The 23,840-nt window shown below is 48.0% G+C and overlaps 1 protein-coding gene across 5 annotated transcripts in view; it reads right to left on the bottom strand.

Moving 5' to 3' along the window:
- ASAP3 (ArfGAP with SH3 domain, ankyrin repeat and PH domain 3) overlaps positions 1 to 23,840 on the bottom strand; it is a 56,883-nt gene that overhangs the window by 25,909 nt on the left and 7,134 nt on the right. For all 5 annotated transcript variants that reach the window (XM_055261837.2, XM_055261833.2, XM_055261836.2 and 2 more), the window contains exons 2-3: positions 1,767 to 1,839; positions 1,526 to 1,671 (exon numbers count right to left, since the gene is read on the bottom strand). Coding sequence is in view for 4 of the 5 variants with exons in the window: in XM_055261833.2 (XP_055117808.1) it covers positions 1,526 to 1,671; positions 1,767 to 1,839 (219 nt within the window). In the remaining variant the exon portion in view is untranslated. The remainder of the gene's footprint in view (positions 1 to 1,525; positions 1,672 to 1,766; positions 1,840 to 23,840) is intronic.

Genomic DNA, 23,840 nt, shown 5'->3' with positions numbered 1-23,840 from the left:
TGGCATTTTTTTTTTTTTTTTTTGAGATGGAGTCTCGCTCTGTCACCCAGGATGGTATGCAGTGGCATGATCTCAGCTCACCGCCACCTCCACCTCCCGGGTTCAAGTGATTCTCCTGCCTCAGCCTCCTGAGTAGCTGGGATTACAGGCACCTGCTACCACGCCCAACTAATTTTTGTATTTTTTAGCAAAGACAGTTTCACCATGTTGGCCAGGCTGGTCTCAAATCTCTGACCTCAAGTGATCCGCCACCTTGGCCTCCCAAAGTGCTGGGATTACAGTCGTGAGCCACCGCACCTGGCAATTTTCATATTTTTTGTAGAGTCAGGGTCTCACTACATTGCCCAGGCTGGTCTAGAGCTTCCAGGCTCAAGCGATCCACACACCTCAGGCTCCCAAAGCACTGGGATTAAGGTGTGAAACGCTGCACCCGGCCTCAAACACTGTTAAAGGCTTTTACGTGCAGGACAGTGTACGAGGCACAGCTATGCCAAAAGCTATAACAATGATAGATTTTATTAGGTTGGTGCAAAAGTAATTGCTGTTTTGCCATTAATATAATATTAGCCAACATTTACTGAGCACTTACCATAAAGTAGGCACTAACTTGCTTAATCCTCATTACCGCTCTGTGAGGTAGGTAGCATTATTATCCCAGTTTCACAGATGAGAGACCTGGGGCTTGGGCAGACTGAGCGACTTGACCTAGTAAGCAGCAGAGTGGGGATTCCAAGCTGGAGTCTAGGTCCAAGGTTGGGTACTTAACCACTGAGCACATTGCCTCTCAAGGATGATGTGCCCCTGCCAACCAGGGAGGATGCTGGGTAGGACTGGAGCCACAAGAGCTGCTCCAATGCCATGGAGCCTGGAGGGAGACGAGAGGCCTTCCTGGGAGGCAGTGTAGCCAGGCTTATGCTTGGACTCTGGAGCCAGGCAACCTGGGTTCAAACTGAACCATGGAGGAGGCAGTCATCAAGGAAGCCATCAGGAAGCAACCTGAGGCCACTGGGCCATGTACAGGGGCTGAGAGGCTTGTAGAGGCAGGGACAGGTCCTGGGATTTAAGTACGAAGCAGATGTGGATTAGGAAAGCAGAGGACAAAGAGGGAGTGAGTAGAGGAGGAGGCGGTGGCAGCGGTGGTGGCGGCAGTGGCAGCGGTGGTGGTGGCAGTGGCAGCAGTAGCGGTATAAAGGTAGGAACCCTCGAGCCTGTCTCTCCTTTATCCCAAAGCTCCTCCAGGGAACCCTCCCTTGCATGGGGCTCTTCCCTGCTGTGAGACCCCCTCTGCTCCTGGGTGAAGAGAAGGAGGAGAACAGAGAGAGAAGAGTTAGTTGGGTAAGAAGCCAGAAAGAAAGGAGGATTATCCAAAAGAAGGGTCAGGGCTGGAAAGGGACCTCAGGTCTGACTTCAGGTCAGAGGTCAAGGGCAAATTGGGAGAAGGAAGGAAATGGACCCTTTCCTAGTCAGGTTCTTAAGACCACTAGATTTACCCTGAGTCTGGGCAAGGAAGAGACAGGGGCCTCACCAGGTTCTTGAAGAGCGCAGCGACCTCGCGGGTGAACACGGCCAAGTTTAGGAAGCCTGTGGACAGCTCATGGCTGTTCTGGGACAGGTGGCTGTTGCCTAAGGATTCCACGGCCTCTCGGTACTGCTCTTCATTCTCCACATGGCCTGTGGAGGTACAGACGGGAACTTGGAGTTAGCTCCAGGCTGGGGCTGGGAGAGGGGCTTCCTGACCAGACAGGGCACCCAGCAGGCTCACTTACCAAGGCCAGAGTTATGGATTGCCCGCACAGCCTTCTTTATTCTTTGCAGGATGGCTTGGTCTCCTTCCAAGATCTGGAAGCAAATGTGGACAGAGGTTCAGGGATGCCAAGCTGGAAAAGGGTGCTTCCTTCAGGAACCCTGTCTCTATGATTTCCACCCCCTCACCACCCTCCAAACAAATACGCTGAGTTTTGCTGTCCTCTGGAACCTATCCCTAGGATCTTCCTGTTTACCCTACCAAACACAAAAAACCACACAGAAACCACAGACCAGTCACACCACTCCAAGAAGACCACAGACTTTTCTCCCTGAATCCAATGCAGCGTAAATGTAGTGAGTCAAAGGCACGTGGCATGACAGGGTGTGCCAGGCCTGGGTTTGAATCTTGCCTCTGGCACTAGCTGGTGTGTCCGTTAGACAAATCTGTTAACTTCTCTGAGCCTTGAGTGCCTTGCCTACAAAATGGGGATGATACTAGGGGACTTGTGGAGTTGCTGAGAAGATGAATGATTTGTAAATATGTACAAAATGCTGAGCAAAAGGCCAGAGGGGAGAACACACACATCTCTATGTTCCCTTAAGATACAAAGCAGGGGACACTTGTTCACCAAACCCCAGGCTCAATTAACAGTTATGTCAGGACAAGGAGGAAGAGGCCAGGATGCTATGGGTGAGCAGAGAGAGGTTGGAGGCATTCAGTTACCTGGGTCTGGGGAGATAGCAGAGGGTGGAGGGGGCACACTCCATCCCCACTGGGAAGAACTGGAGAGACAACACCAGATAACCCCAAAGCCCAGAGACTGCAGAACAAACATCAGAATGTGGGAAATGCCAGGGATGTGATGGCAAGAAGCAAGTCTCATATGCCCCAGGCAGGCTCAGCCTAGATGAGAAACACTACCCCCTTCAGTGGGGCGTGGAAGTTGACAACCTCATAAAATCCTTGTGAAATGCACAGTTAACTTGGTAAGCACAGAATGTCGAGCTGGAAGAGGCCCATAGATGAGAAAACTGAAGCCAAGAGAGGGTAGGCCCTTACCCAGAGTCACATGGTGGGGACGCCACAGAGCTGGACTTCCCGGGTGCAACAGAACAGTGCTCCATCCATGCACCACAGCCCCACCCTGACCCCAGCCCAGCTGTTCTTCCCAGTGACAAAAATAAAATGGGATCAGAGTCTGATTTCCAGAGTTACATGATGAGAGTTAGTAAACACATTTGAAATGGTACCGCCAAAGATTCAAAATGATACCCACCAGAGGACATGCATGGGACAGAACTCAGAGGCAATGTGGAGTGTTCTCAGAGGCCAGTGGCACGTGGGAAGCCTCTGGAGGAAGGGCGGTCTAGTTTTGAAGTTCAGCTCCACTACTCAGGGGCTATGTGACCTTGAACAAGTTGCCTTTTCTTTTTTTTTTTTTTTTTTTTGAGGCAAAGTTTTGCACTTATTGCTCAGGCTGGAGTGCAGTGGCACAATCTTGGCTCACTGCAACTTCTGACTCCCAGGTTCAAGCAATTCTCCTGCCTCAGCCTTCTGAGTAGCTGGGATTACAGGTGCCCACCACCTGGCTAATTTTTTGTATTTTTAGTAGAGATGGGGTTTCATTGTGTTGGCCAGGTTGGTCTCAAACTCCTGACCTCAAGTGATCCACCTGCCTTGGCCTCCCAAGGTGCTGGGATTACAGGCCGAGCCACCGTGCCTGGGCACAAGTTGCCTATTCTTTCTGAGCTTCCTGATTAGCCATGTGTAAAATGGGGAAATTGATGCCTACCTCTCAGGGTTGGTATGAGGGCTATATGTATGAGAGGATGCACATACAGGATTTAGCTTGGTGCTGGGCATGGAGTATGTTCAAAATGAACAGCACCTGTGATCATCATCATTAGCTGCTGCTGATGCTAGGAAGGTCTGCCAAGTTCTGGGTTCTTTTCCTACAGGGGCTATAAATCTAACATTCTCCTCCTCGGGTGTGAACTTGAGACACTTTCATATTTGAGATCTGTGGAGGCCCATCCCAGGGCTGAAGAAAGAAAACAAAAGAATCAGGAAGATTAAGGAGAGGGCATCATATTTGAGTTGGTTAAAACATGAGGCTGGGCGTGGTGGCTCATGCCTATAATCCCAGCACTTTGGGAGGCAGAGGCAGGAGGATCACTTGAGGCCAGGAGTTCAAGACCAGCCTAGGCAATATAGTGAGACCTTATCTCTACCGAAAAGAAAAATAAACAAATAAATTAGCTGGGTGTGGTGGGGTGCACCTGTAATTCCAGCACTTGCGGAGGCCAAAGCAGGAGGATCACTTGAGCCAAGGAGTTCAAGACCGGCCTGGGCAGCTTGGCGAAACCCCATCTCCATGTGGTGGCATGTGCCTATAGTCCTAGCTACTTGGGAGGCTGAAGTGGGAGGATCACCTGAGCCTGGGGAGGTCAAAGCTGCAGTGAGCCCTGATTGCGCCACTGCCCTCCAGCATGGGTGACAGAGGGAGACCCTGTCTCAAAAAACAAAGCAAACAAACAAAAAACAACCAAAATGTTTCTTACTAAAGAGACAAAGAGGTGGAGGGAAGAACATTTCTTTCTAAACTGGCCAACAGAAAAAGAAAAAAAAAAAAGAGGCGAGAACATGGCCATCTCTATGGTTCCCCAAAATCCTGATGGGGAAACAGAAGCACGTGTTTACCAAATCCCTTGATCCCCATCTTGAAACCTGGAAAGCTAAAAGGTGAGTAATTTAAGGAGCTATGATTTCGCTCTAAAAGACGATTCAGGTTAAAGATATGAGCAATTGGGCCAGCACAGTGGCTCATGCCTGTAATCCTAGCACTTTGGGAGGCCAAGGCAGTGGATCACCTGAGGTCAGGAGTTCAAGACCAGCCTGGCCAACATGGCGAAACACTGTCTCTACTAAAAATACAAAAATTAGCTGGGTGTGGTGGTGCACATCTGTAATCCCAGCTACTCAGGAGGCTGAGGAAGGAGAATCTCTTGAACCTGAGAGGTGGAGATTGCAGTGTGCTGAGATTGCACCACTGCACTCCAGCCTGCACAATGGGAGCGAGACTCCATCTCAAAAAAAAAAAGATAAGAACAATTTCCAAAAAGATTTCCAAAATCCCTAGAGGGCCGATCCATGTGCCTAGCACGCAGAAGGTGCTCAACAAATGTTTACCTAAATGAATGATGGTTTGCAAAGTCCTGGGACATGGACCTGACAGGAGTATGTTCATGCTCTAGATACATTTTGAGGAGTCTTCCCATCCCATGACACCCATTTTCTGAAAACTGCCTTCCGTTCCTCTGGAGGTGGGCCCCTGCAGCCTTGTTTGCTCTAGCCAGAGTCAAGAGACACCTGGTTCAAGCTAAACCAATGAGATTCTCTCTCCACCTGATCCAAGCTGGACCAATCAGATTCTTTCTCCAAGGACTCTGGAATTGGGCTCTGGAAAGCTAGTTGACTGACTGAAATGCTAAAGCTGGGATGTCCTTCCTGCCACATGCAGAGAGAAAAGAACAGAGCAGATGTGTAGAACGAAATGAACAAGCCCCATACCACCACAGCAAGGCAGAAGAGGAAGAGTGGTGCTGGTTTCTGGCAACTTTCCAGATGCTGCCTGTTCAGAGGCAAACTCCACACATTATGTCTTTGGTGAAATTCCATGAAATACCCCTGAACCCACCCAACGAAGTTCCTTTAAGCAAGTTTGAGAGATTTCCCTTCCCTGTAGTGTGGCAGAGATCACTGGGTGGCTCCCAGTGTCCATTCTCTCTTCTTCCTTCACAAGAAACCTGACTTTTCAGATGGCCACTTGGCGACCTAGAATAAAGACTACATTTCCTACCTTGCAGCTAACTGTGGTCATGGGACTAAGTCCTGGCCATGGAATATAATATTTTAATTGTTAACTTCCAAGAAGTATCTTACAAAGAAGGGAGATAACCCCCAAACTCATCAAGTTGTATACACTGACTATGGACAGCTTTTCACATGTCAATCCTACCTTAATAAAGTGGCTTTAAAAAAATAAAAAATAAAAAGGAAGGGAGGGACTACTCACCTGTTAGAATGGCCAAAATCCAAAACACTGACAACACCAAATACTGGCAAGGGAGGCCAGGCACGGTGGTTCACGCCTATAATCCCAGCACTTTGGGAGGCTGAGGCTGGTGGATCACTTGAGGCCAGGAGTTCGAGACCAGCCTGGCAAACATGGTGAAACCCTGTCTCTACTAAAAATACAAAAATTAGCCAGGCATGATGGCACACTCCTGTAGTCCCAGCTACTCGGGAGGCTAAGGCAGGAGAATCACTTGAACCTGGGAGGCGGAGGTTGCAGTGAGCCGAGACAGTGCCACTGCACTCCAGCCTGGGTGACAGAGCGAGACACCATCTCAAAAAAAACAAAAAAAACACACATACACAAATAACCCCAAAACAAAAATATTGGCAAAGATGTGGAGCAACAGAAACTCCCATTGTGGGTGGGAATGCAAAATGGTACAGCCACTTTGGAAGACAGTTTGACAGTTTCTTAACTAAACATACTCTTGCCAAATGAGCCAGCAATCATACTCCTTCATATTTTCTCAATGAGTTGAAAACGTATGCATACCTGCATATGGATGTTTACATCAGCTTTATTCATAATTACCAAAATTTGGAAACAACCAAGATGTCCTTCAGTAGGTGAATGGATAAAGAAATTGTCATACATCCAGAGTGTGAAATATTATTCAGCACTGAAAAGAAATGAGCTATCAAACCATGAAAAGATGCAGAGGAAAGTTACATGCATATCACTAAGTGAAAGAAGCCAATTTGAAAAGGCTACTACATGATTTCAACTATATGATATTCTGGAAAAGGCAAAACTATGGAGACGGTAAAAAGATCAGTGGTGGCCAGGGATGGGGGTAGGGAGGAGGAACAGGTGAAGCACAGAGGGTTTTTAGTGCAAGGAAACATTTCTGTATGATGCTATAATGGTGGATACATGGAATTATACATTTGTCCAATCCCACAGAATGTACAACACTAAGAGTGAACCCTAATGTAAACTATGGACTTTTGGTGATGATGTGTCAATGTATGGTCACTGAAACAAATGTACCACTCCGGTAAGAGCTGTCGACAGACGGGGAGGCTGTGTGTATATGGGAACTCTATGTACTTCCTGCCCAATTTTGCTGTGAACCTAAAACTGCTCTAAAAAATAAAGTTGACTTTTTTTAATTAAGAAGAAAAGGGCCTGGTGTGTGGTGGCTCATGGCTGTAATCCCACACTTTGGGAAGCTGGGGGGGAGGATTGCTTGAGCCTAGGAGTTCGAGGCCAGCCTGGGCAACATAGTGAGATTCTGTCTCTACAAAAAATTAAAAACCAGGCATGGGGCATGTGCCTATAATTCCAGCTACTCAGGAGGCTGAGGTGGGAGGACTGTTTGACCCCAGGAAGTTGAGGCTACAGTGAGCTGTGATTGTGCCACTGCACTCCAGCCTGGGCAACAGAGCAAGACCCTGTGTCAAACCGCCCCCCAAAAAAAAACGAAAAGAAAAAAGGGGAATGCAAGGGTACCCTCTGTCACCCCTTTCTTCTTGCCACAATGTGCTTGCGATGTTTAGAGCTCAGGTAGCAATCCTGGACCATGAAGTAGAAGCCATTTGTTATGGATGGCGGAGCAACAAGATATCAGCCTTGTCCCTAGTGATTAGGAAACTACCCTAGCAGCCCCAGTCTACTTATCTGTGGACTTCTTTAATACGAAAGAGAAATCTCTTATTTGAGCCACTGTTATAGTAGGTATTCTGCCACTTGTGGCTGAAACGAGCTCTAACTGGTAAAGGGAGACAAGTCACCTGAATCACTCACAGACTGTTTTTCTTTTCTTTTCTTTTCTTTTTTTTTGAGATGGAGTCTCACTTTGTCGCCCAGGCTGGAGTGCAGTGGCACGATCTCGGCTCACTGCAAGCTCCGCCTCCTGGGTTCACGCCATTCTCCTGACTCAGCCTCCCGAGTAGCTGGGACTATAGGCACACGCCACCACGCCCGGCTAATTTTTTGTATTTTTTAGTAGAGACGGGGTTTCCCGTGTTAGCCAGGATGGTCTCGATCTCCTGACCTCATGATCCGCCTGCCTTGGCCCCCCAAAGTGCTGGGATTACAGGCGTGAGCCACCGCGCCCAGCCACAGACTGTTTTTCGATGCCCTTGTCAGACATCTATCAGCAAACAGCTTCCCAGCCAGATACCATTCCCGTCCCTACTGCTCTTGGCAGCCAAGTTCACATGGCTGTTTATTCATTCAACTAGTTATTGAGTGCCCACTACACCCTGTGTAAAAAAGACACAATCTCGGCCAGGCATGGTGGCTCACGCCTGTAATCCCAGCACTTTGGGAGGCTGAGGCTGGCAGATCACGAAGTCAAGAGATCGAGACCATCCTGGCTAACACGTCTCTACTAAAAATACAAAAAATTAGCCGGGCATGGTGGCATGTGCCTGTAGTCCCAGCTACTCGGGAGGCGGAGGCAGGAGAATTGCTTGAACCTGGGAGGCGGAGGCTGCAGTGAGCCGAGATCGCGTCATTGCACCCCAGCCAGGGGGGCAGTGCGAGACTCCGTCTCAAAAAACAAACAAACAAAAAAAGACACAATCTCAGCTCTCAAGGACATCATCATTGAAGGGAAGAAAAAGCCATTATAAACAGACACTTATCATGCAATGTGATAAGGGCTATGATGGAAGGTTCCTGGGAATCCAGAGAAAACAGAGCCATGTCTGCTTTGAAGGAATGGGGAAGGCGTCCCGTAAGCTGTGTTGCTTAACTCTGAGGCCGGGCGCGGTGGCTCACGCTTGTAATCCCAGCACTTTGGGAGGCCGAGGCGGGCGGATCACGAGGTCAGGAGATCGAGACCACGGTGAAACCTCGTCTCTACTAAAAATACAAAAAATTAGCCGGGCGTGGTGGCGGGCGCCTGTAGTCCCAGCTACTCGGAGAGGCTGAGGCAGGAGAATGGCGTGAACCCGGGAGGCGGAGCTTGCAGTGAGCCGAGATCGCGCCACTGCACTCCAACCTGGGTGACACAGCGAGACTCTGCCTCAAAAAAAAAAAAAAAAAAAAAAAAAAAAAAAAAAAAAACTCTGGCCCCTGGACAGGCAGAAAAGAGACTAAAGAGACTGCACTACGAGGTAGAGGGAGGGGAACGCTTGGTATAAATGGCAGGACTGCCAGGAAGGGAGGTGTGCTCTGGGAAGAATGGGCAAGGACAGGAACATAGTTCCTCCATTCATTCATTCATTTCAACAAGCATTTCTTGGTGACTGTTTCAGCCAGGCATGGTGCCAGATGGTGAGGACACGTAAGACACGGCCCCTTCCTTCAAGAGACCCACAGACTTAAGAACATGCAAGTGCCCAAAGGGAGCATGAAAAGGGAAAAGTTCTAATTACCCCTTTCTCAAGAAAATATCTGAAAATCATTCACACTGAGGTATAAATGACTGATAACACCTATCCCGTGGTATAATAGGGCTCAAAGATTTAAGCTAAAGAAATGCAGGTTTTTTTTTTTAATCCACTCATCCACACACTGATAAAAAAATTTAGTTTTAAGGAGACAATTCTGATAGGAATTGTCTTTCCTGGGGAAAGGAAGGTATTTTGGGGAAAGGCAGAGAGATTTCCAGAGTGCTGTGATGAGTCAGTAGCTAAGATTCTAGCCCCTCATCTCCAAAATTATCTCCTTGGGTGACACTAGCCCAGCTAGTTTTCTAAACTTCCTCTCCTTTAAAATAGATTTTTTTTTTTTTTTTTTTTTGATACAGAATCTCGCCCTGTTGCCCAGGCTGGAGTGCAATGGCGCAATCTCGGCTCACTGCAACCTCCGCCTCCCAGGTTCAAATGATTCTCCTGCCTCAGCCTCCCGAGTAGCTAGGATTACAGGTGCCCACCACCATGCCCAGCTAATTTTTTGTATCTTTAGTAGAGACAGGGTTTCACCATGTTGGCCAGGCTGGTCTCAAACTCCTGACCTCGTGATCTGCCTGCCTCGGCCTCCCAAAGTGCTGGGATTACAGGCAGAAAAATCCATTCTCTGCTTAACTCACAGAATTACCGTGAGGCTTAATGAGATCACAAACATGGCGGCATGTGGCAAGGCTTGAGGCATTTGGAAAACACGAGTATGGTTCTTACTGTGGTTTATTTTCTGCCTCTGTGTGAGATCAGCCCTCATTCCCCATGAAACTGGATAGATTAAGGAAAAGCCAGGTGTGGTGGTTCCCTCCTATCATCCCAGCACTTTGGGAGGCCAAGGTGAGAGGATCACTTGAGCCCAGGAGTTCAAGACCAGCCTCGGCAACAAAGTGAGACCCCCATCTACACCAAAAAAAAAAAAAAAAAAAAAAAAAATTTTTTTTTTTTTTTTTTGAGACAGAGTCTCTCTCCGTTGCCCAGGTTGGAGTGCAGTGGGCTCACTGCAACCTCCACTTCCCAGGTTCAATCAATTCTCCTGCCTCAGCCTCCTAAGTAGTTGGGACTACAGGTGCCCACCACCATGCCCGGCTAATTTTTGTATTTTTAGTAGAGATGGGGTTTCGCCATGTTGGCCAAGCTGGTTTCAAACTCCTGACCTCAAGTGATCCTCCTGTCTTGGCCTCCCAAAGTGCTGGGATTACAGGCATGAGGCACTGCACCCAACCATCTACAAAAAATTTAAAAAAAAATTAGCCAAGTACTGTGACACACACCTGTAGTCCCAGCTATTTGGGAGGCTGGGGTGAGAGGATCTCTTGAGCCCATGAATTCGAGGTTGCAGTAAGCTATAATCATGCCACTGCATTCCAGCCTGAGTGACAGAATGAGACCCTGTCTTTAAAAAAAAAAAAAAAAAAAAAAAAAAATCAGCCTCTGGGTTCAGGTGGGCCCATTTAGCCCCTGATAGTCAGAGATTCTCAAGGTGGGGGCCCTCAACCAGCAGCAGGCATCATCCAGGAACTTGTTAGAAAAGCAAATTCTCCAGCTGAATCAGAAAATCTGGGGGTGAGGTCCAGCAATCTGTGGTTTAACAAGCCCTCCAGGTGATTCTAATGCATGCTAAAGTTTGGGAATTACTGTTCTAATTCTCTTCAGAGATGCAGTGCATCATCATTGCTAAAAGTATGGGGCTGTCCCCGAACTACCTGGATTTGAATTCCAGCTCCACCAGGTACCTGATGTGACCTCTCAGTCCCTCAGTTTCCCCATTCATAAAATGAAGATGATAATATTGCATACCACATAAGGTTATTGGGGAGATTAAGTAAATTCTATAGGTAAAGTGCTTAGAATACTGTCCACTATTTGATAACTAAAAATGTTATCTACTTCAAAATTAAATTGAATTTGGTTTAGGAATTTCTCAACTTTCATTGAATTAATTAAACATATCTCCTCACACCCCCAACTCCACTTTGATCCTCATCAGCAAGCTGTGTGGAAGCACAGGTGGAGAGAGACCACAGCAGACCTCTGCTGCAGGGCAGGGAGACTGCAAGCAGCATATCCCGAGTGCCTGCTCTGTGCAGCCTCATTACTTGTCACTATCCTGGCCACTCTTTGAGGAAGGCATTGCCATTCCCATTTTAAAGATGAAGCTGTCAGGAGGAGGAACATGTCCAAGTCACACAGTGATGAACAGTGGCAGAGCTGTAACTTTTTCTTTTCTTTTTCTTTCTTTTTTTTTTTTTTGAGATAGAGTCTCACTCTCGCCCAGGCTAGAGTGCAGACACACAATCTCAGCTCACTGCCACCTCTGCCTCCTGGGTTCAAGCGATCCTCCTGCCTCAGCCTCCTGAGTAGCTGGGTTTACAGGCGTGTGCCACCATGCCCAGCTAATTTTTGTATTTTTAGTAGAGACAGGGTTTCACCATCTTGGCCAGGCTGGTCTAGAACTCCCGACCTCAGATGATCTGCCCACCTCCGCCTCCCAAAGTGCTGGGATTACAGGCATGAGCCACTGCACCTGGCCCAGAGTTATAATTTAAACCCAGGACTAGCCAAATCCAGGGCCAATGTTCTTTCCCCATCTCTAAGCTGCCCCACAAAGGTTAGGGGGCACAGCTTATTTGATCCTGGGACTGGATCTGCCTCCACACCTAAATCCCAATTCCACCACCTCTACCATATTCCCTCACCATCCCCTCAGGCTTAGGAGAGGGAGAAGGCAGGGCACAGAGGGAGATCTGTCCAAGGAAAACAAGGTTGACAGCAATGGTGAGGCCCCGAATACAAACACTGTAAAGGATGTCCTACTAAAAAGAAAACAGATTTGTTCAGGCTGGCCTCAGAGAGGATTCCCAGGACTGAGAGGTGGAAATTAGGGAGACAGAAACAGATTTCAGCTCAAACAGGGGACATTCCTAAGGAAGAACAGGCCACCCCTGAAGGCAGTGAGCTCCATGTCACTTGAAGTATTCAAATACTTTAGGTGCTAGAGAGTGATTCAGACACTGGATTTTGGATTAGAATGGACAGCTATTTAGATTTCATTCAAAGCTAAGAGTCAACGGATCCATGCAAGAGCCTGGCAGGCACTGGGCAAAGGTGGCTGAAACACGTCTTAGTGTAAGAGACATGTCTGAGCTTGGAAAGCCCACTGGAGTCCTTTGGGCAGCCTACCCTGGCCTTAGACAAGGCCTAAATTCCAGCTGCTGGCACTGCCCATTGTGTCCCCTACTCTGATCCCAACACACACACACACACACACACACACCCCATACTCTGGCTCTCTGGTTTGTGTTCTCTGCAGGCAAAAGACCACAGATGGCAGCACTAGACCATGCCCAGCTGCCCTGCCTAGAAGGGCCTTCTGCATGCCCCCTCCTGGGTCAGGATTCATCAATAGGACCCATTCTTCATTCCCATGGTTTCTCAGAGCCAGCTGTGGTTACCAAGGCAACTCAGACAAGGGGGCAGAGCTGCTAGAGCTAAGGCCTTTGGAGATACAGATTACATTTCACCATTAGACATTCATTCCTTTGGACCATTATAATATAGTGCATAGGTATCACTTCTGTGTCATCCCATGACCATTACAGCCATTATTATTATTATTATTATTATTATTATTACTTTGAGACGAAATCTCACTCTGTAGCCCAGGCTAGAGCGCAATGGCATGATCTCAGTTTACCGCAACCTCCGCCTCCCAGGTTCAAGCAATTATCCTGCCTCAGCTTCCAGAGTAGCTGGGATTACAGGTGTGCACCACTGCACCCGGCTAATTTTTTGTAGTAGAGACGGGGGTTTCACCATGTTGGCCAGGCTGGTCTTGAACTCCCGACCTCAGGTAATCCGCCTGCCTTGGCCTCCCAAAGTGCTAGGACTACAGGCGCGAGCCACCTCACCTGGCCCATTACAGCCATTATTATTATTATTACTATTTTTGAGATGAAGTCTTTCTCTGTCACCCAGGTTGAAGTGCAGTGGTGCGATCTCGGCTCACTGCAAGCTCCGCCTCCTGGGTTCATGCCATTCTCCTGCCTCAGCCTCCCGAGTAGCTGGGACTACAGGCGCCCACTACAATGCCTGGCTAATTTTTTTTGTATTTTTAGTAGAGATGGCGTTTTACTGTGTTAGCCAGGATGGTCTCGATCTCCTGACCTCGTGATCCGCCCACCTCGGCCTCCCAAAGTGCTGGGACTGCAGGTGTGAGCCACCACGCCTGGCCCATTATAGCCATTATTAATCAATCACAGTGTTTTCCCCATTGACTGTGGATTTGGTTCATCATTCTGTTAAGATATGATGGTAGCCTCTACCAATTAAACTAGAGTTGGCAGAGAGATGAAAAACATTTTCTATCTTTGCTTTGGACTATGGTGGTGTTCCTTAAGAGACGAAGTCACAGAATATTAGAGATTATCTAACATTACCTCCTCATTTTACAGACTGCAAAATAAAGGCTCAGGTGAGTTTCTTGCCCCAGGTTTCACTGGAAATGCAAGCAAACTAACAAATACAAACTAGGCCGGTGTGGTGGCTCACGCCTGTAATCCCAGCACTTTGGGAGGCAGAGGCAGGTGGATCATGAGGTCAGGAGTTCAAGACCACCCTGGTCAAGATGGTGAAAGTCTGTCTCTACTAAAAATATAAAAAAAATTAGCTGGGTGTGGTGGCAGGTGCCTGTAGTCCCAGCTACTCAGGAGGCTGAGGCAGAGAATTGCTTGAACCCGGGAGGCAGAGGTTGCAGTGAGCCGAGATCACGCCACTGCACTCCAGCCTGGGTGACAGAGTGAGACTCCGTCTCAAAAAAAAAGGAAAAAAACAATACAACCTAAAACTTGTATAGAGCTTTACAGTTTGTAAGGGAGTTTGACACCCACCATTTCAGACACACAGCATCTGAATGGGGCAGTCATCGTTTTTGTTCCCATCTGGCTGATGAGTCAGCGAGGCACAGAACAGTGAAGATCATTGCCTGAGCTCACACAGCCAAAATGTGGACCTGGGAACTAAACTGTTAAGACTCTAACTCCCTTGTTCATTTCCAGGCAATGGACCCAGACCCTGGAGGTCCATGGTGTTACTAGCAGGACCCTGTGAAGCCACACTTATCATAAGCACTACTGACGAGTATAAAAATGTTTCACAAATTAGTTTGACCACATTCCAAATATGCGCAACTCTATGATCAATAAGACACAGAACTCTTTAAAAGCATTCTTGAATTCATCTGTTCTTTCCCATATTTTTCAATCAATCAATACTAACAGTATAAGTGATGTGGGAAGATCAATGAAACTCCAACGCTAAAAAGGAGTTTTCCTGTGGGGTGGCTGAATCCTGGCTCTTTGGTCTTTGACTCCAGTGTCCACAAAGATGATTAAATTATATGTACTACATATTAGACATGATCCTAAAAATACAACGTTTGGCTGGGTGCGGTGGCTCACGCCTGTAATCCCAGCACTTTGGGAGGCTGAGGGGGGCGGATCATGAGGTCAGGAGTTTGAGACCATCCTAGCCAACGTGGTGAAACCCTGTCTCTACTAAAAATACAAAAATTAGCCAGGTGTGGTGGTCCACCCTGGCTAGTCCCAGCTACTCGGGAGGCAGGAGAATCACTTGAACTCAGGAGGTGGAGGTTGTAGTGAGCCAAGATCACACCACTGCACTAGAGCCTGGGTGACAGAGTGAGACTCCATCTCAAAAAAAAAAAAAAAAAAAAATACAAAATACAATACCTTAATGAGCAAACCAAGTTACACTTAAAATATTTAACAAAATGATAAAGTACAAAAAAAGAAAATGCAAAAAAAAAAAAAAAAAAAAAAAAAAACCCAGGGCTTCTCACTTCTAGATCCAATTGCCAATTTACAGAAAATGCAGGTCAGGTGTTGTGGCTCCTGCCTGTAATCCCAGCACTTTGGGAGGCCCAAGTGGGCGGACTGCTTGAGCCCAGGAGTTTGAGACTAGCCTGGACAACATGGCGAAACCGTCTCTACAAAAAATACAAAACAACTTGCCAGGCATGGTGGCACACACCTGTAGTCCCAGCCACTTGGGAAGCTAAGGTAGGGTATCACTTGAGCCCAGGAGGTCAAGGCTGCAGTGAGCTCTGATTGCACCACTGTACTCCAGCCTGAGCAACAGAGCGAGACCCTATCTCAAAAATAATAATAACAATAATAATAAATAAATAAAATAAACCCAGGCAGTTGAGCTCCAGAGTCCATGCTTTTAACCAAACCTCTAGGTTTTATTCTATAAATGATGGGGTGCTCCTGAAGGGTTCTGAATAGGGCAGTTACTTGGTAATTCTCAACATAGAAAGTTTAACTCCAGGGCTCGGCTGCAGATCCATGTTCAAGCGGGACAAAGAGGGTTCAGCCTTGTTCCCCAAGCATGACAGGGTGATGGGAACACAGCCAGGCCCTGGCCTGGAGCAGATCACCCAACAGGAAGGACTCCCATTCCAAGCTCCCAGCTTGAGTCTATTATTAGCATGAATTCAACTACCTACCGCCCCACTAACTGACTGCTCACTTTGGGGCAGGCACTTTATGTTTGTTACCTGGCCTATTCCTCCCAACAGCTCTGTGAGGTAGTTATTATCCTCCCCATCTTACAGATGAAGAAACTGAGGCTGGGGTAGGTTAGGCAGTTTGCTCAAGATCATGTAGGAAGTTCTAAGAAGCGCAGAGACCTCTGCCTCCAGAGCCCTTCCTTGCTATCACACTAAAGCAAACTATGAGCTAAATCCTCTCTCTCTTAGCCCCAGTTATCTCTGTAAGGATTGCTGTGAAAAGAAATTGAGGTAATGTTTTTTCTAATGATGGATGCCAGGCATCTTCAGAGGTGCAGCAGAAACATTCTGAGAGAATGGCCTTCTACTGCATATAGAACAAGGCCATGAGACCAAGAGCCCTGAACTGGAAAGTGCTGAATTTTAGGGCTGTCTCTGCCATTAAGCCCTCGGTGTGCCTCTGAGCGAGTTCCTTCCTCCTTCTATGCCTCAGTTTCCTCATCTGTCCAATTTTGAGCTAACAGACAAGAGCTCTAAATCCCCTTCCAGGCCAAAGCGCTAGGACACAGTTGAGGTTAGTCATACCCTACAAGGCTGCTCCAACCTCAGCCACCAGCAGGAGCAAGCGAAAGACTCCAAATGGTTTTCCTCTGGATCAGCCCCAACCCCCAGCACCTGAGAGTCCAGGCTGGGGCAGAAGGGGATGCCAGAGGAGGGCAGTGCTCTTCCCAGCTATCCCTCTGCCTCATCCATACCAAGGTGGCCCTTGGCCCTGCTTGCCACCCCACAGCCCCTGCGGTGGCTACACTGCAAGGCCTGGGAGCCAGGACCCAGGGCCAGCCCCAGCCCTGCCCCTGTCCCGCGGTATGACCTGGCCAGTCTCCTTCCCACCCTGAGCCTCTGACTCCTCTTCTTGAATGAAGGGTTTGGGTGGTGACGGGAAGGCTCCTGTCTGCTCTGACATTTATTATTTCAGGATCCTCTGGCCTCTTGCTGTTTTCCTTCCTGCACTGCTGGAGCCTGTGACTGGCTGTGCGCCCCTTGGTCAGGCCTCTGCAGACATCTTCCCAGCCTGGGCACTTGTCCAGCCTCACCAGCTCAGCCTTACCGGCTGTCCCTTGTGGGGTGGTAGGAAGCAGGGAGGAAGAGGGGTTGCAAGAAGGGAGCCACACGCTCGATGTATGCTGAGGCCTCTGCAAACCCCAAGTTTCCTGGCTGGGATTTTCCTCAGGAGATTGCTTGGCGGTGATGAGCTAAGAGAACAAGAACTTTGCTGGACTAACCGCCGAAGGTTCCTACCCGACCCCTGGCCTCAAGCCCTGAATTCCACTCAACCCTGGGGAAGAACCTGGCCTGCCCTCTTGGACAGAGCAGCAAACAGTACTTCCCACCTTCTGGGTTCCCTTGTTGGCCAGGATGAATCCCTCCCTGCCCCCAACTTGGGCTTGCTATCCATCACTGGTCCCTTAAAACCATCCCTATCGAACTCTTGGCAATTTCCTAAATATGCCAAACTGTTTCCAGCCATCAGACCTTTGCTCATGCTGCTCCGTCTGCCTGGAGGGCCCTTGCCCCATTCTGTCTAGTAAACACTTCATCTTTCCTGACTCAACTTACAGGTCACCCCCTCCCCACCACAACAGAACTGATCCTGCCTACCTTTATTCCATCCTGTGCCCACTACAGGCTTTCATTAGAGCATCCTGGCCCTTATTTGCCATACATGTCTGATCTCTACGGGGCTGAAAACTCCAGAAAGGCAGGGAATGGCTCATTTACCTTTGTATCTGCAGCACTCAACACAAGACTCAGGATGTGGGTATTAATAAGCATGTGTGGAATGAATGAATGATTAAATGTATGAATACATATTAGCAAGGCCCAGTGGCAATACAGAAAAGAGAGCAAGGGTTAAGGACTCCAGCTTTTAAGTCATACTGTCCTAAAGTCCAAATTCTGGTTCCAGTCCTCTTAGCTGTGTGACCTGAGGCAAGTGACACAGCTTCTCTGACAGATGTTCCCCATCTGTCAAATGGCATAATAACAGCATCTATCTAATCAGACTGAACTCAGTCAGGCATTTAAGCACATGGCCCAGCATATGACACACAGAAAGGGCTTCACAGTAGATATTCCTGCCCAGCAGACACCTTCTCTGTATCCAAATAACTGGACAGGCCCTGTGTTATGATGTGCTAATATCTGAAAAATGCTTACAACACTGCCTGGTGTGTTTGTTTTTCCTATTTTTATTGCTTTTTAACACAACCCAGACAACACGGATGAACCTTGAAAACATTATGCAACTGAAAGAGATCAGACACAAAAGGCCACATATAGTAGGATTTCATTCACATGAACTGTCCAGAATAGGTAAAGCCATAGAGATGGAAAGTTGTCGGGGGCTGGGGAAAAGGGAGTGGAGAGTAACTACTAATCAATACAGGGTTTCTTTTTAGGGTGATGGAAATGTTCTGGAATTACATAGTGGTGATGACTACACAACACGGTGAATATACTTAAGGCCACTGAATTGTACATTTTAAAATGGTGAGTTTCATGTTATGTGAATTTTACCTGAATGAGAAGAAATCTACCTAAAAGCAACCTAAGGGATTGTAGGGTACAGCCAGGACTGAGAATTGCTAGGTAGCCTCTCAGCAAATGTTTTGTTTTGTTTTCGTAGAGACAGGGTCTTGCTTTGTTGCCCAGGGTGGTCTCAAACTCCTGGCTTCAAGTGATCCTCCCACCTTGGCGTCCCACGGTGCTGGGATTACAGGTATGAGCCACCACGCTGGCCTTAGCAAATGTTTGACAAAGAAATGAACAGAAGGCAGAGAGCAAAGGGCAGAGCTGAGGGAAGACCCTGCCTTGTCCAAAATCAGGCTCAGCTGTTCATTCTCCAACACCTCCAAGGTACACAAGGTTTCCCTTTTTGCTCTGGTGCCAGGACCGCACAGATAATCTCAACACTCACTCATGGTAATTACCACATCCCTATTGCAATTACTTTCCTCTTTTCTCTGTATGTTTCCTGTTCTTTTTAACTACCCTGTGTGCAGGTGTACTTGTGTTTATAGTAAGAGAGAATTTTAATTTTAATTTTAACTAAGTACCTGTTACGTGCTAGGTTTATGCTTGCTAGATTTTTTATGTGTTATCCCCTCAAACAAACCGATAAGACAGTTATCATCATCCCTAATTCACAGATCAGAAAGCCGAGATTCAGAAAGGTTAAGTCATTTGCCCAAAGTCACACAGCGAATAGGAATTCAAACCCAAGTCTGTCTGACTTTAGTTACTGGACTCTCGCCACAGACCTCAGCCACATCCCTGTACGCTACAGGTTGTCAATCAACTTTTCACTGGCAGAGTCCTCCCACCCAGGAGATCTTGTCTAGTTCTCCCCATGCCCTCACAGCCTGCCTTTGTACACCACAGGCGTTCAGTAAATATGGCTTAATGGATTACTAACCTTCAGTGGGCATGCAATAGCTTACCACAATAGTTTTCACCCCCACTGCTCATCAGTTACCTGGGAACTTCGAACTGCACACTTGCCCAGGCCTCGCCCCTGGGAGATTCTGATTCAGTGGGTTTGGGTGTAGCCCGCGGCAGCTGAGATTCTTAAAAGCTCTTTCAAGGTCTAAAACCAGTCAAGTTAGAGAACCTCCAGCAGCTGTTCCCAGCTCAGCCTCCCATGCCCTCCAAAGCACCTCCAGTGACGTTGGTGAGGTGGAATCGCAGTTTTCCCAGGGCCCTGCCCTAGAGTCACAGAAGCCACTCACTGTGCCCCTGTGGGTCTCACTCCCTCATCTGCCCTGGGCCCAAGTTCTAGGCCCATCGAAGGGACCTTCTAGCAGCATCTTGTCTGAGAATGATATGATCAAATTGCCTTCAGGTAAAGATGTTCCTTCTGCTCTGACCTAAAGTTACAGTTTCTGCCTCCAAATCTGCCTGAGTCATCTGTCTCCTTGCACCTCAGTGGCCAGAAACAGCTGAACACTAGGCAAGGAAGTGAGCACAAAAAAAGACAAATTCGGGGAGAGAAGGAGACTTTGAGAGACAGGCTCAACGTTGACAACTCTGGGAAGACCCTCAGCCCCCTGTGCAGAGGCTGTTGGTAGGGAGGAGGCTGGTTCAGTGCAGTTGGGTCCCCAGTCCATCCTAGAAAACCGTGTTGATCCCAGGGCTCTAGCCACACCCTATGTCTCTGCTCCCCTTCTAGGGAGAACTTCTCATCTGCCCCCTCCTCAAATCAGTCCAGGATGGTGTGGAGGCGAAAATGGCATTAAATCTGCTTTTTTTTTTTTTTGAGATGGAGCCTTGCTGTGTCTGCAGTGGCACGATCTCGGCTCACTGAAACATCCATCTCCCGGGTTCAAGCAATTCTCCTGCCTCAGCCTCCTGAGTAGCTGGGATTACAGGTGCCTGCCAACATACCTGGCTAATTTTTGTATTTTTAGTAGAGATGGGGTTTTGCCATGTTGGCCAGGCTGGTCTCGAACTCCTGACCTCAGGTGATCCACCCACCTCAGCCCCCCAAAGTGCTGGGATTACAGGCGTGAGCCATAAATCTGCTCTTTTTTTTTTTTTTTTTTTGAGACGGAGTCTCGCTCTGTCGCCCAGGCTGGAGTGCAGTGGTGCAATCTCGGCTCACTGCAAGCTCCGCCTCCCCGGTTCACGCCATTCTCCTGCCTCAGCCTCTCCGAGTAGCTGGGACTACAGGCGCCCGCCACCACGCCCGGCTAATTTTTTTTTTGTATTTTTGGTAGAGACGGGGTTTCACCGTGGTCTCGATCTCCTGACCTAGTGATCCGCCCGCCTCGGCCTCCCAAAGTGCTGGGATTACAAGCGTGAGCCACCGCGCCCGGCCCTAAATCTGCTCTTAAGGTTCCCAATGACCTCCATGTTGCCAAAGCCAGAGGCTGTGTCTGTCATTGTCTTATTTTACCTCTGGGCATCTGGGCAGCATCTAACAGAGCCGAGCACCCCTTCTCCTCAGAACACTTCTCTCCTGGCTTCTGAGGCACAACACTGTCTTATTTCCTTCCTTCCCCACTGGCAGCCCGTTCTTGGTCTCCTTTATTAATTCCTCTTCCTATCCCAATCTCTTGATACTGAGGATCCCCAGGGCTTGGGCCTGGGCCTTCTTCATTCCTCTCTCTAGGTGATCTTGTCCATTCCACAGCTTTATTTATTTTTTATTTTTTTATTATTTTGAGACACAGTCTTGCCCTTTCACCCAGGCTGGAGTGCAGTGGCACAATCTCAGCTCACTGCAACCTCCATCTCCCAGGTTCAAGTGATTATCCTACCTCAGCCTCCGAATAGCTGAGATTACAGGTGCGTGCCACCGTGCCTGGCTAACTGTTTGCATTTTTAGTGAGACGGGGTTTCGCCATGTTGGCCAGGCTGGTCTCAAACTCCTGACCTCAAGTGGTCCCCCTGCCTCAGCCTCCCAAAGTGCTAGGATTACGGGTGTGGGCCACCGCGCCCAGCCCCCACAGCTTTAAGTACCAGTTCAAGCAATGGATGCAAATATGGTTCAGGCAGCACCTGCATGGGAATTTCCAGGGTGCTGGTTTAAATGCAGATTCCCAGACACTCCCACAAGCTGGCAAACCTGCTGTCAAGTACATCTGTCATTGTGTGCCAGTCTGGCACCTGACCTCCTTCCTATGTCTGGGGACTTCCTCACTGCACAAGTCTTGGCAGAGTTTCACCTCCTATGAAAGCTGAAAACAACAAATTCTTGCTTTTCCAGCCTCCCTTATACCTAAGCTCAACCAATCAGAAGCCCTCACTACAGACTTTGAATCAGGAGCACAGTGGAAGATCCATTCCAATGCTGGTGGCAACCGCAGCAATGGTGCCTAGTGTCCAGGGGACAGTGACACAGCAATGGCATTTAGTGTGTGGCAGCAGTGTCCTGCCAAATTGGCTCCGTGGCATGATTTTGGCTGAGATCCTGCCTGCTGCCCAGCCCATTTTCCAACTTCCCAGAAATTCTGTGATCTACTGAACATTCCCTTTCACTGCAGCCCTTTTCTGCTTAAATCAGCTCAGGATGGTTTCTCTTGTTTGCCAGAAAAAGCCTAAGATACCTCCACTGAATCATACTCTCTGGGAATGACGCCAGGTGATTCTGACACAGATGCAGGTTTGAAACCCACTGTCTCGATGCTGACAGCTCTCCAATGTGTATCTCCAGCCCGTTCCTTTGAATTCCAAACTCACATACTGCCTTCTTGACATCTCTGCTTGGATGTCTCAAGACCTATAAAGATATACAGATAGAATTCCTGGCCAGGGGCAAGTGGCTCATGCTTGTAACCCTAACACTTTGGGAGGGCAAGGCAAGAGGATCACTTAAGCCCAGGAGTTTGAGACCAGCCTAGGCAACACAGCGAGACCTCATCTTTACCAAAAGAAGAAACAAATTAGCATGGATGTGGTGGCATGTGCCTGTGGAGGCAGGAGGATTGCTTAAGCCCAGGAATTCAAGGCTGTGGTAAGCTATGATTGCACCACAGCATTCCAGCCTAGGCAAAAGAAGGAGACCCTGTCTCTAAAAAACAAAAAATTAAAAAAAAAAAAAAAGATTTCTTGATTTCTCCCCAAACCTGTTCCCCTGCCAGATTTCCCCTTCTCAGTATATGGCACCCTTCCATCAGAAATGTAAGGCCAGGCACAGTGGCTCACACTCGTAATCCTAGCACTTTGGGAGGCTGAGGCGGGCGGATCATTTGAGGTCAGGAGTTTGAGAACAGCTGGCCAACACGGTGAAATCCCATCTCTATTAAAAATACAAAAATTAGCTGGGTGTGGTAGCGGGCGCTTGTAATCCCAGGTACTTGGGAGGCTGAAGCAGGAGAATCACTTGAACCGGGAGGTGGAGGTTGCAGTAAGCCGAGATGGTGCCACTGAACTCCAGCCTGGGCAACAGAGTGAGACTCCATCCCAATCAAACAAAAAAAAAAAAAAGAAAGAAAAAGAAAAAAAGAAATGTGGAACCCAGTCTTGAGCACTGCCCACATGTACTCCATCAACAAATCTTGACTGCTTATAAAACACTTCTACGATCTGTGCACTTCTCTCCTCCTCCACCAACCACAACCCTATCCACACCACCATCATCTCTTTCCTAAATAACAGCATGGCTTCCTTAGGTCCTCTCCTGGCCCTTCCAATCTAGTTTCCACACGGCAACTGATACGATCTTTCTAAAATATAAACTGGATTATGTTGCTTTCCTGTATATGAAATAAAACTTAAACTCACTACCAGGGCCATTAAACTTGAATATGGCCTTGCCACCGCCACCCGAACTCAGCAGGTGCCACTATTCCCTTTGCCCATCTCAGTGCTTTTGCCCCTTGGGCCCCCTTTCAGGGTCACATATACTTCAGCTTCTTTACTGCCTCAGCGCCTTTGCCTAAGATGTCCCCTCCATCTGGATCACCCCCATACCATTATTCTCTATGAATGCTCCTTTTTGGTTTTTTCTTTCATTTATTTGTTATTCAACTAATATTTTCTGAAACCACACTATGGTTCTATGGTAAATACTAGGGTGAGATTAGTTTCTATTCTCATAGAAGTCAAAATCTATTGACAAATTAGATCTTAATAAAATAATATTTTGTTGGGGCGACAGAGCAACGCTCTGTCGCCCAGGCTGGAGTACAATGGCGTGACCTGGGCTCACTGCAACCTCCACCTCCCGGGTTCAAGCGATTCTCGTGCCTCAGCCTCCCGAGTAGCTGGGATTACAGGCACGTGCCACCACACCCAGCTAATTTTTGTATTTTTAGGAGAGACAGGGTTTCACCATGTTGGCCAGGCTGGTCTCACACTCCTGACCTCAGGTGATCCATCTGCCTTGGGGAGGCTGAGGCAGGAGAATCATTTGAACCCAGGAGACAGACGTTGCAGTGAGCCGAGATCACGCCACTGCACTCCAGCCTGGGCAACAGAGCGAGACTTCATCTTAAAAAAAAAAAAAAGAAAACTGATGATCCTTGGTGATGAGGGGCACACGTGGAGGTGAGAGGTCACACCATTCATTGT

The sequence above is a fragment of the Symphalangus syndactylus genome, chromosome 22 (assembly GCF_028878055.3).
Source record: "Symphalangus syndactylus isolate Jambi chromosome 22, NHGRI_mSymSyn1-v2.1_pri, whole genome shotgun sequence".
NCBI lineage: Eukaryota > Metazoa > Chordata > Mammalia > Primates > Hylobatidae > Symphalangus > Symphalangus syndactylus.
Note: the sequence above shows the minus strand (reverse complement) of the source record. Positions and strands in the feature narration are given on the sequence as shown.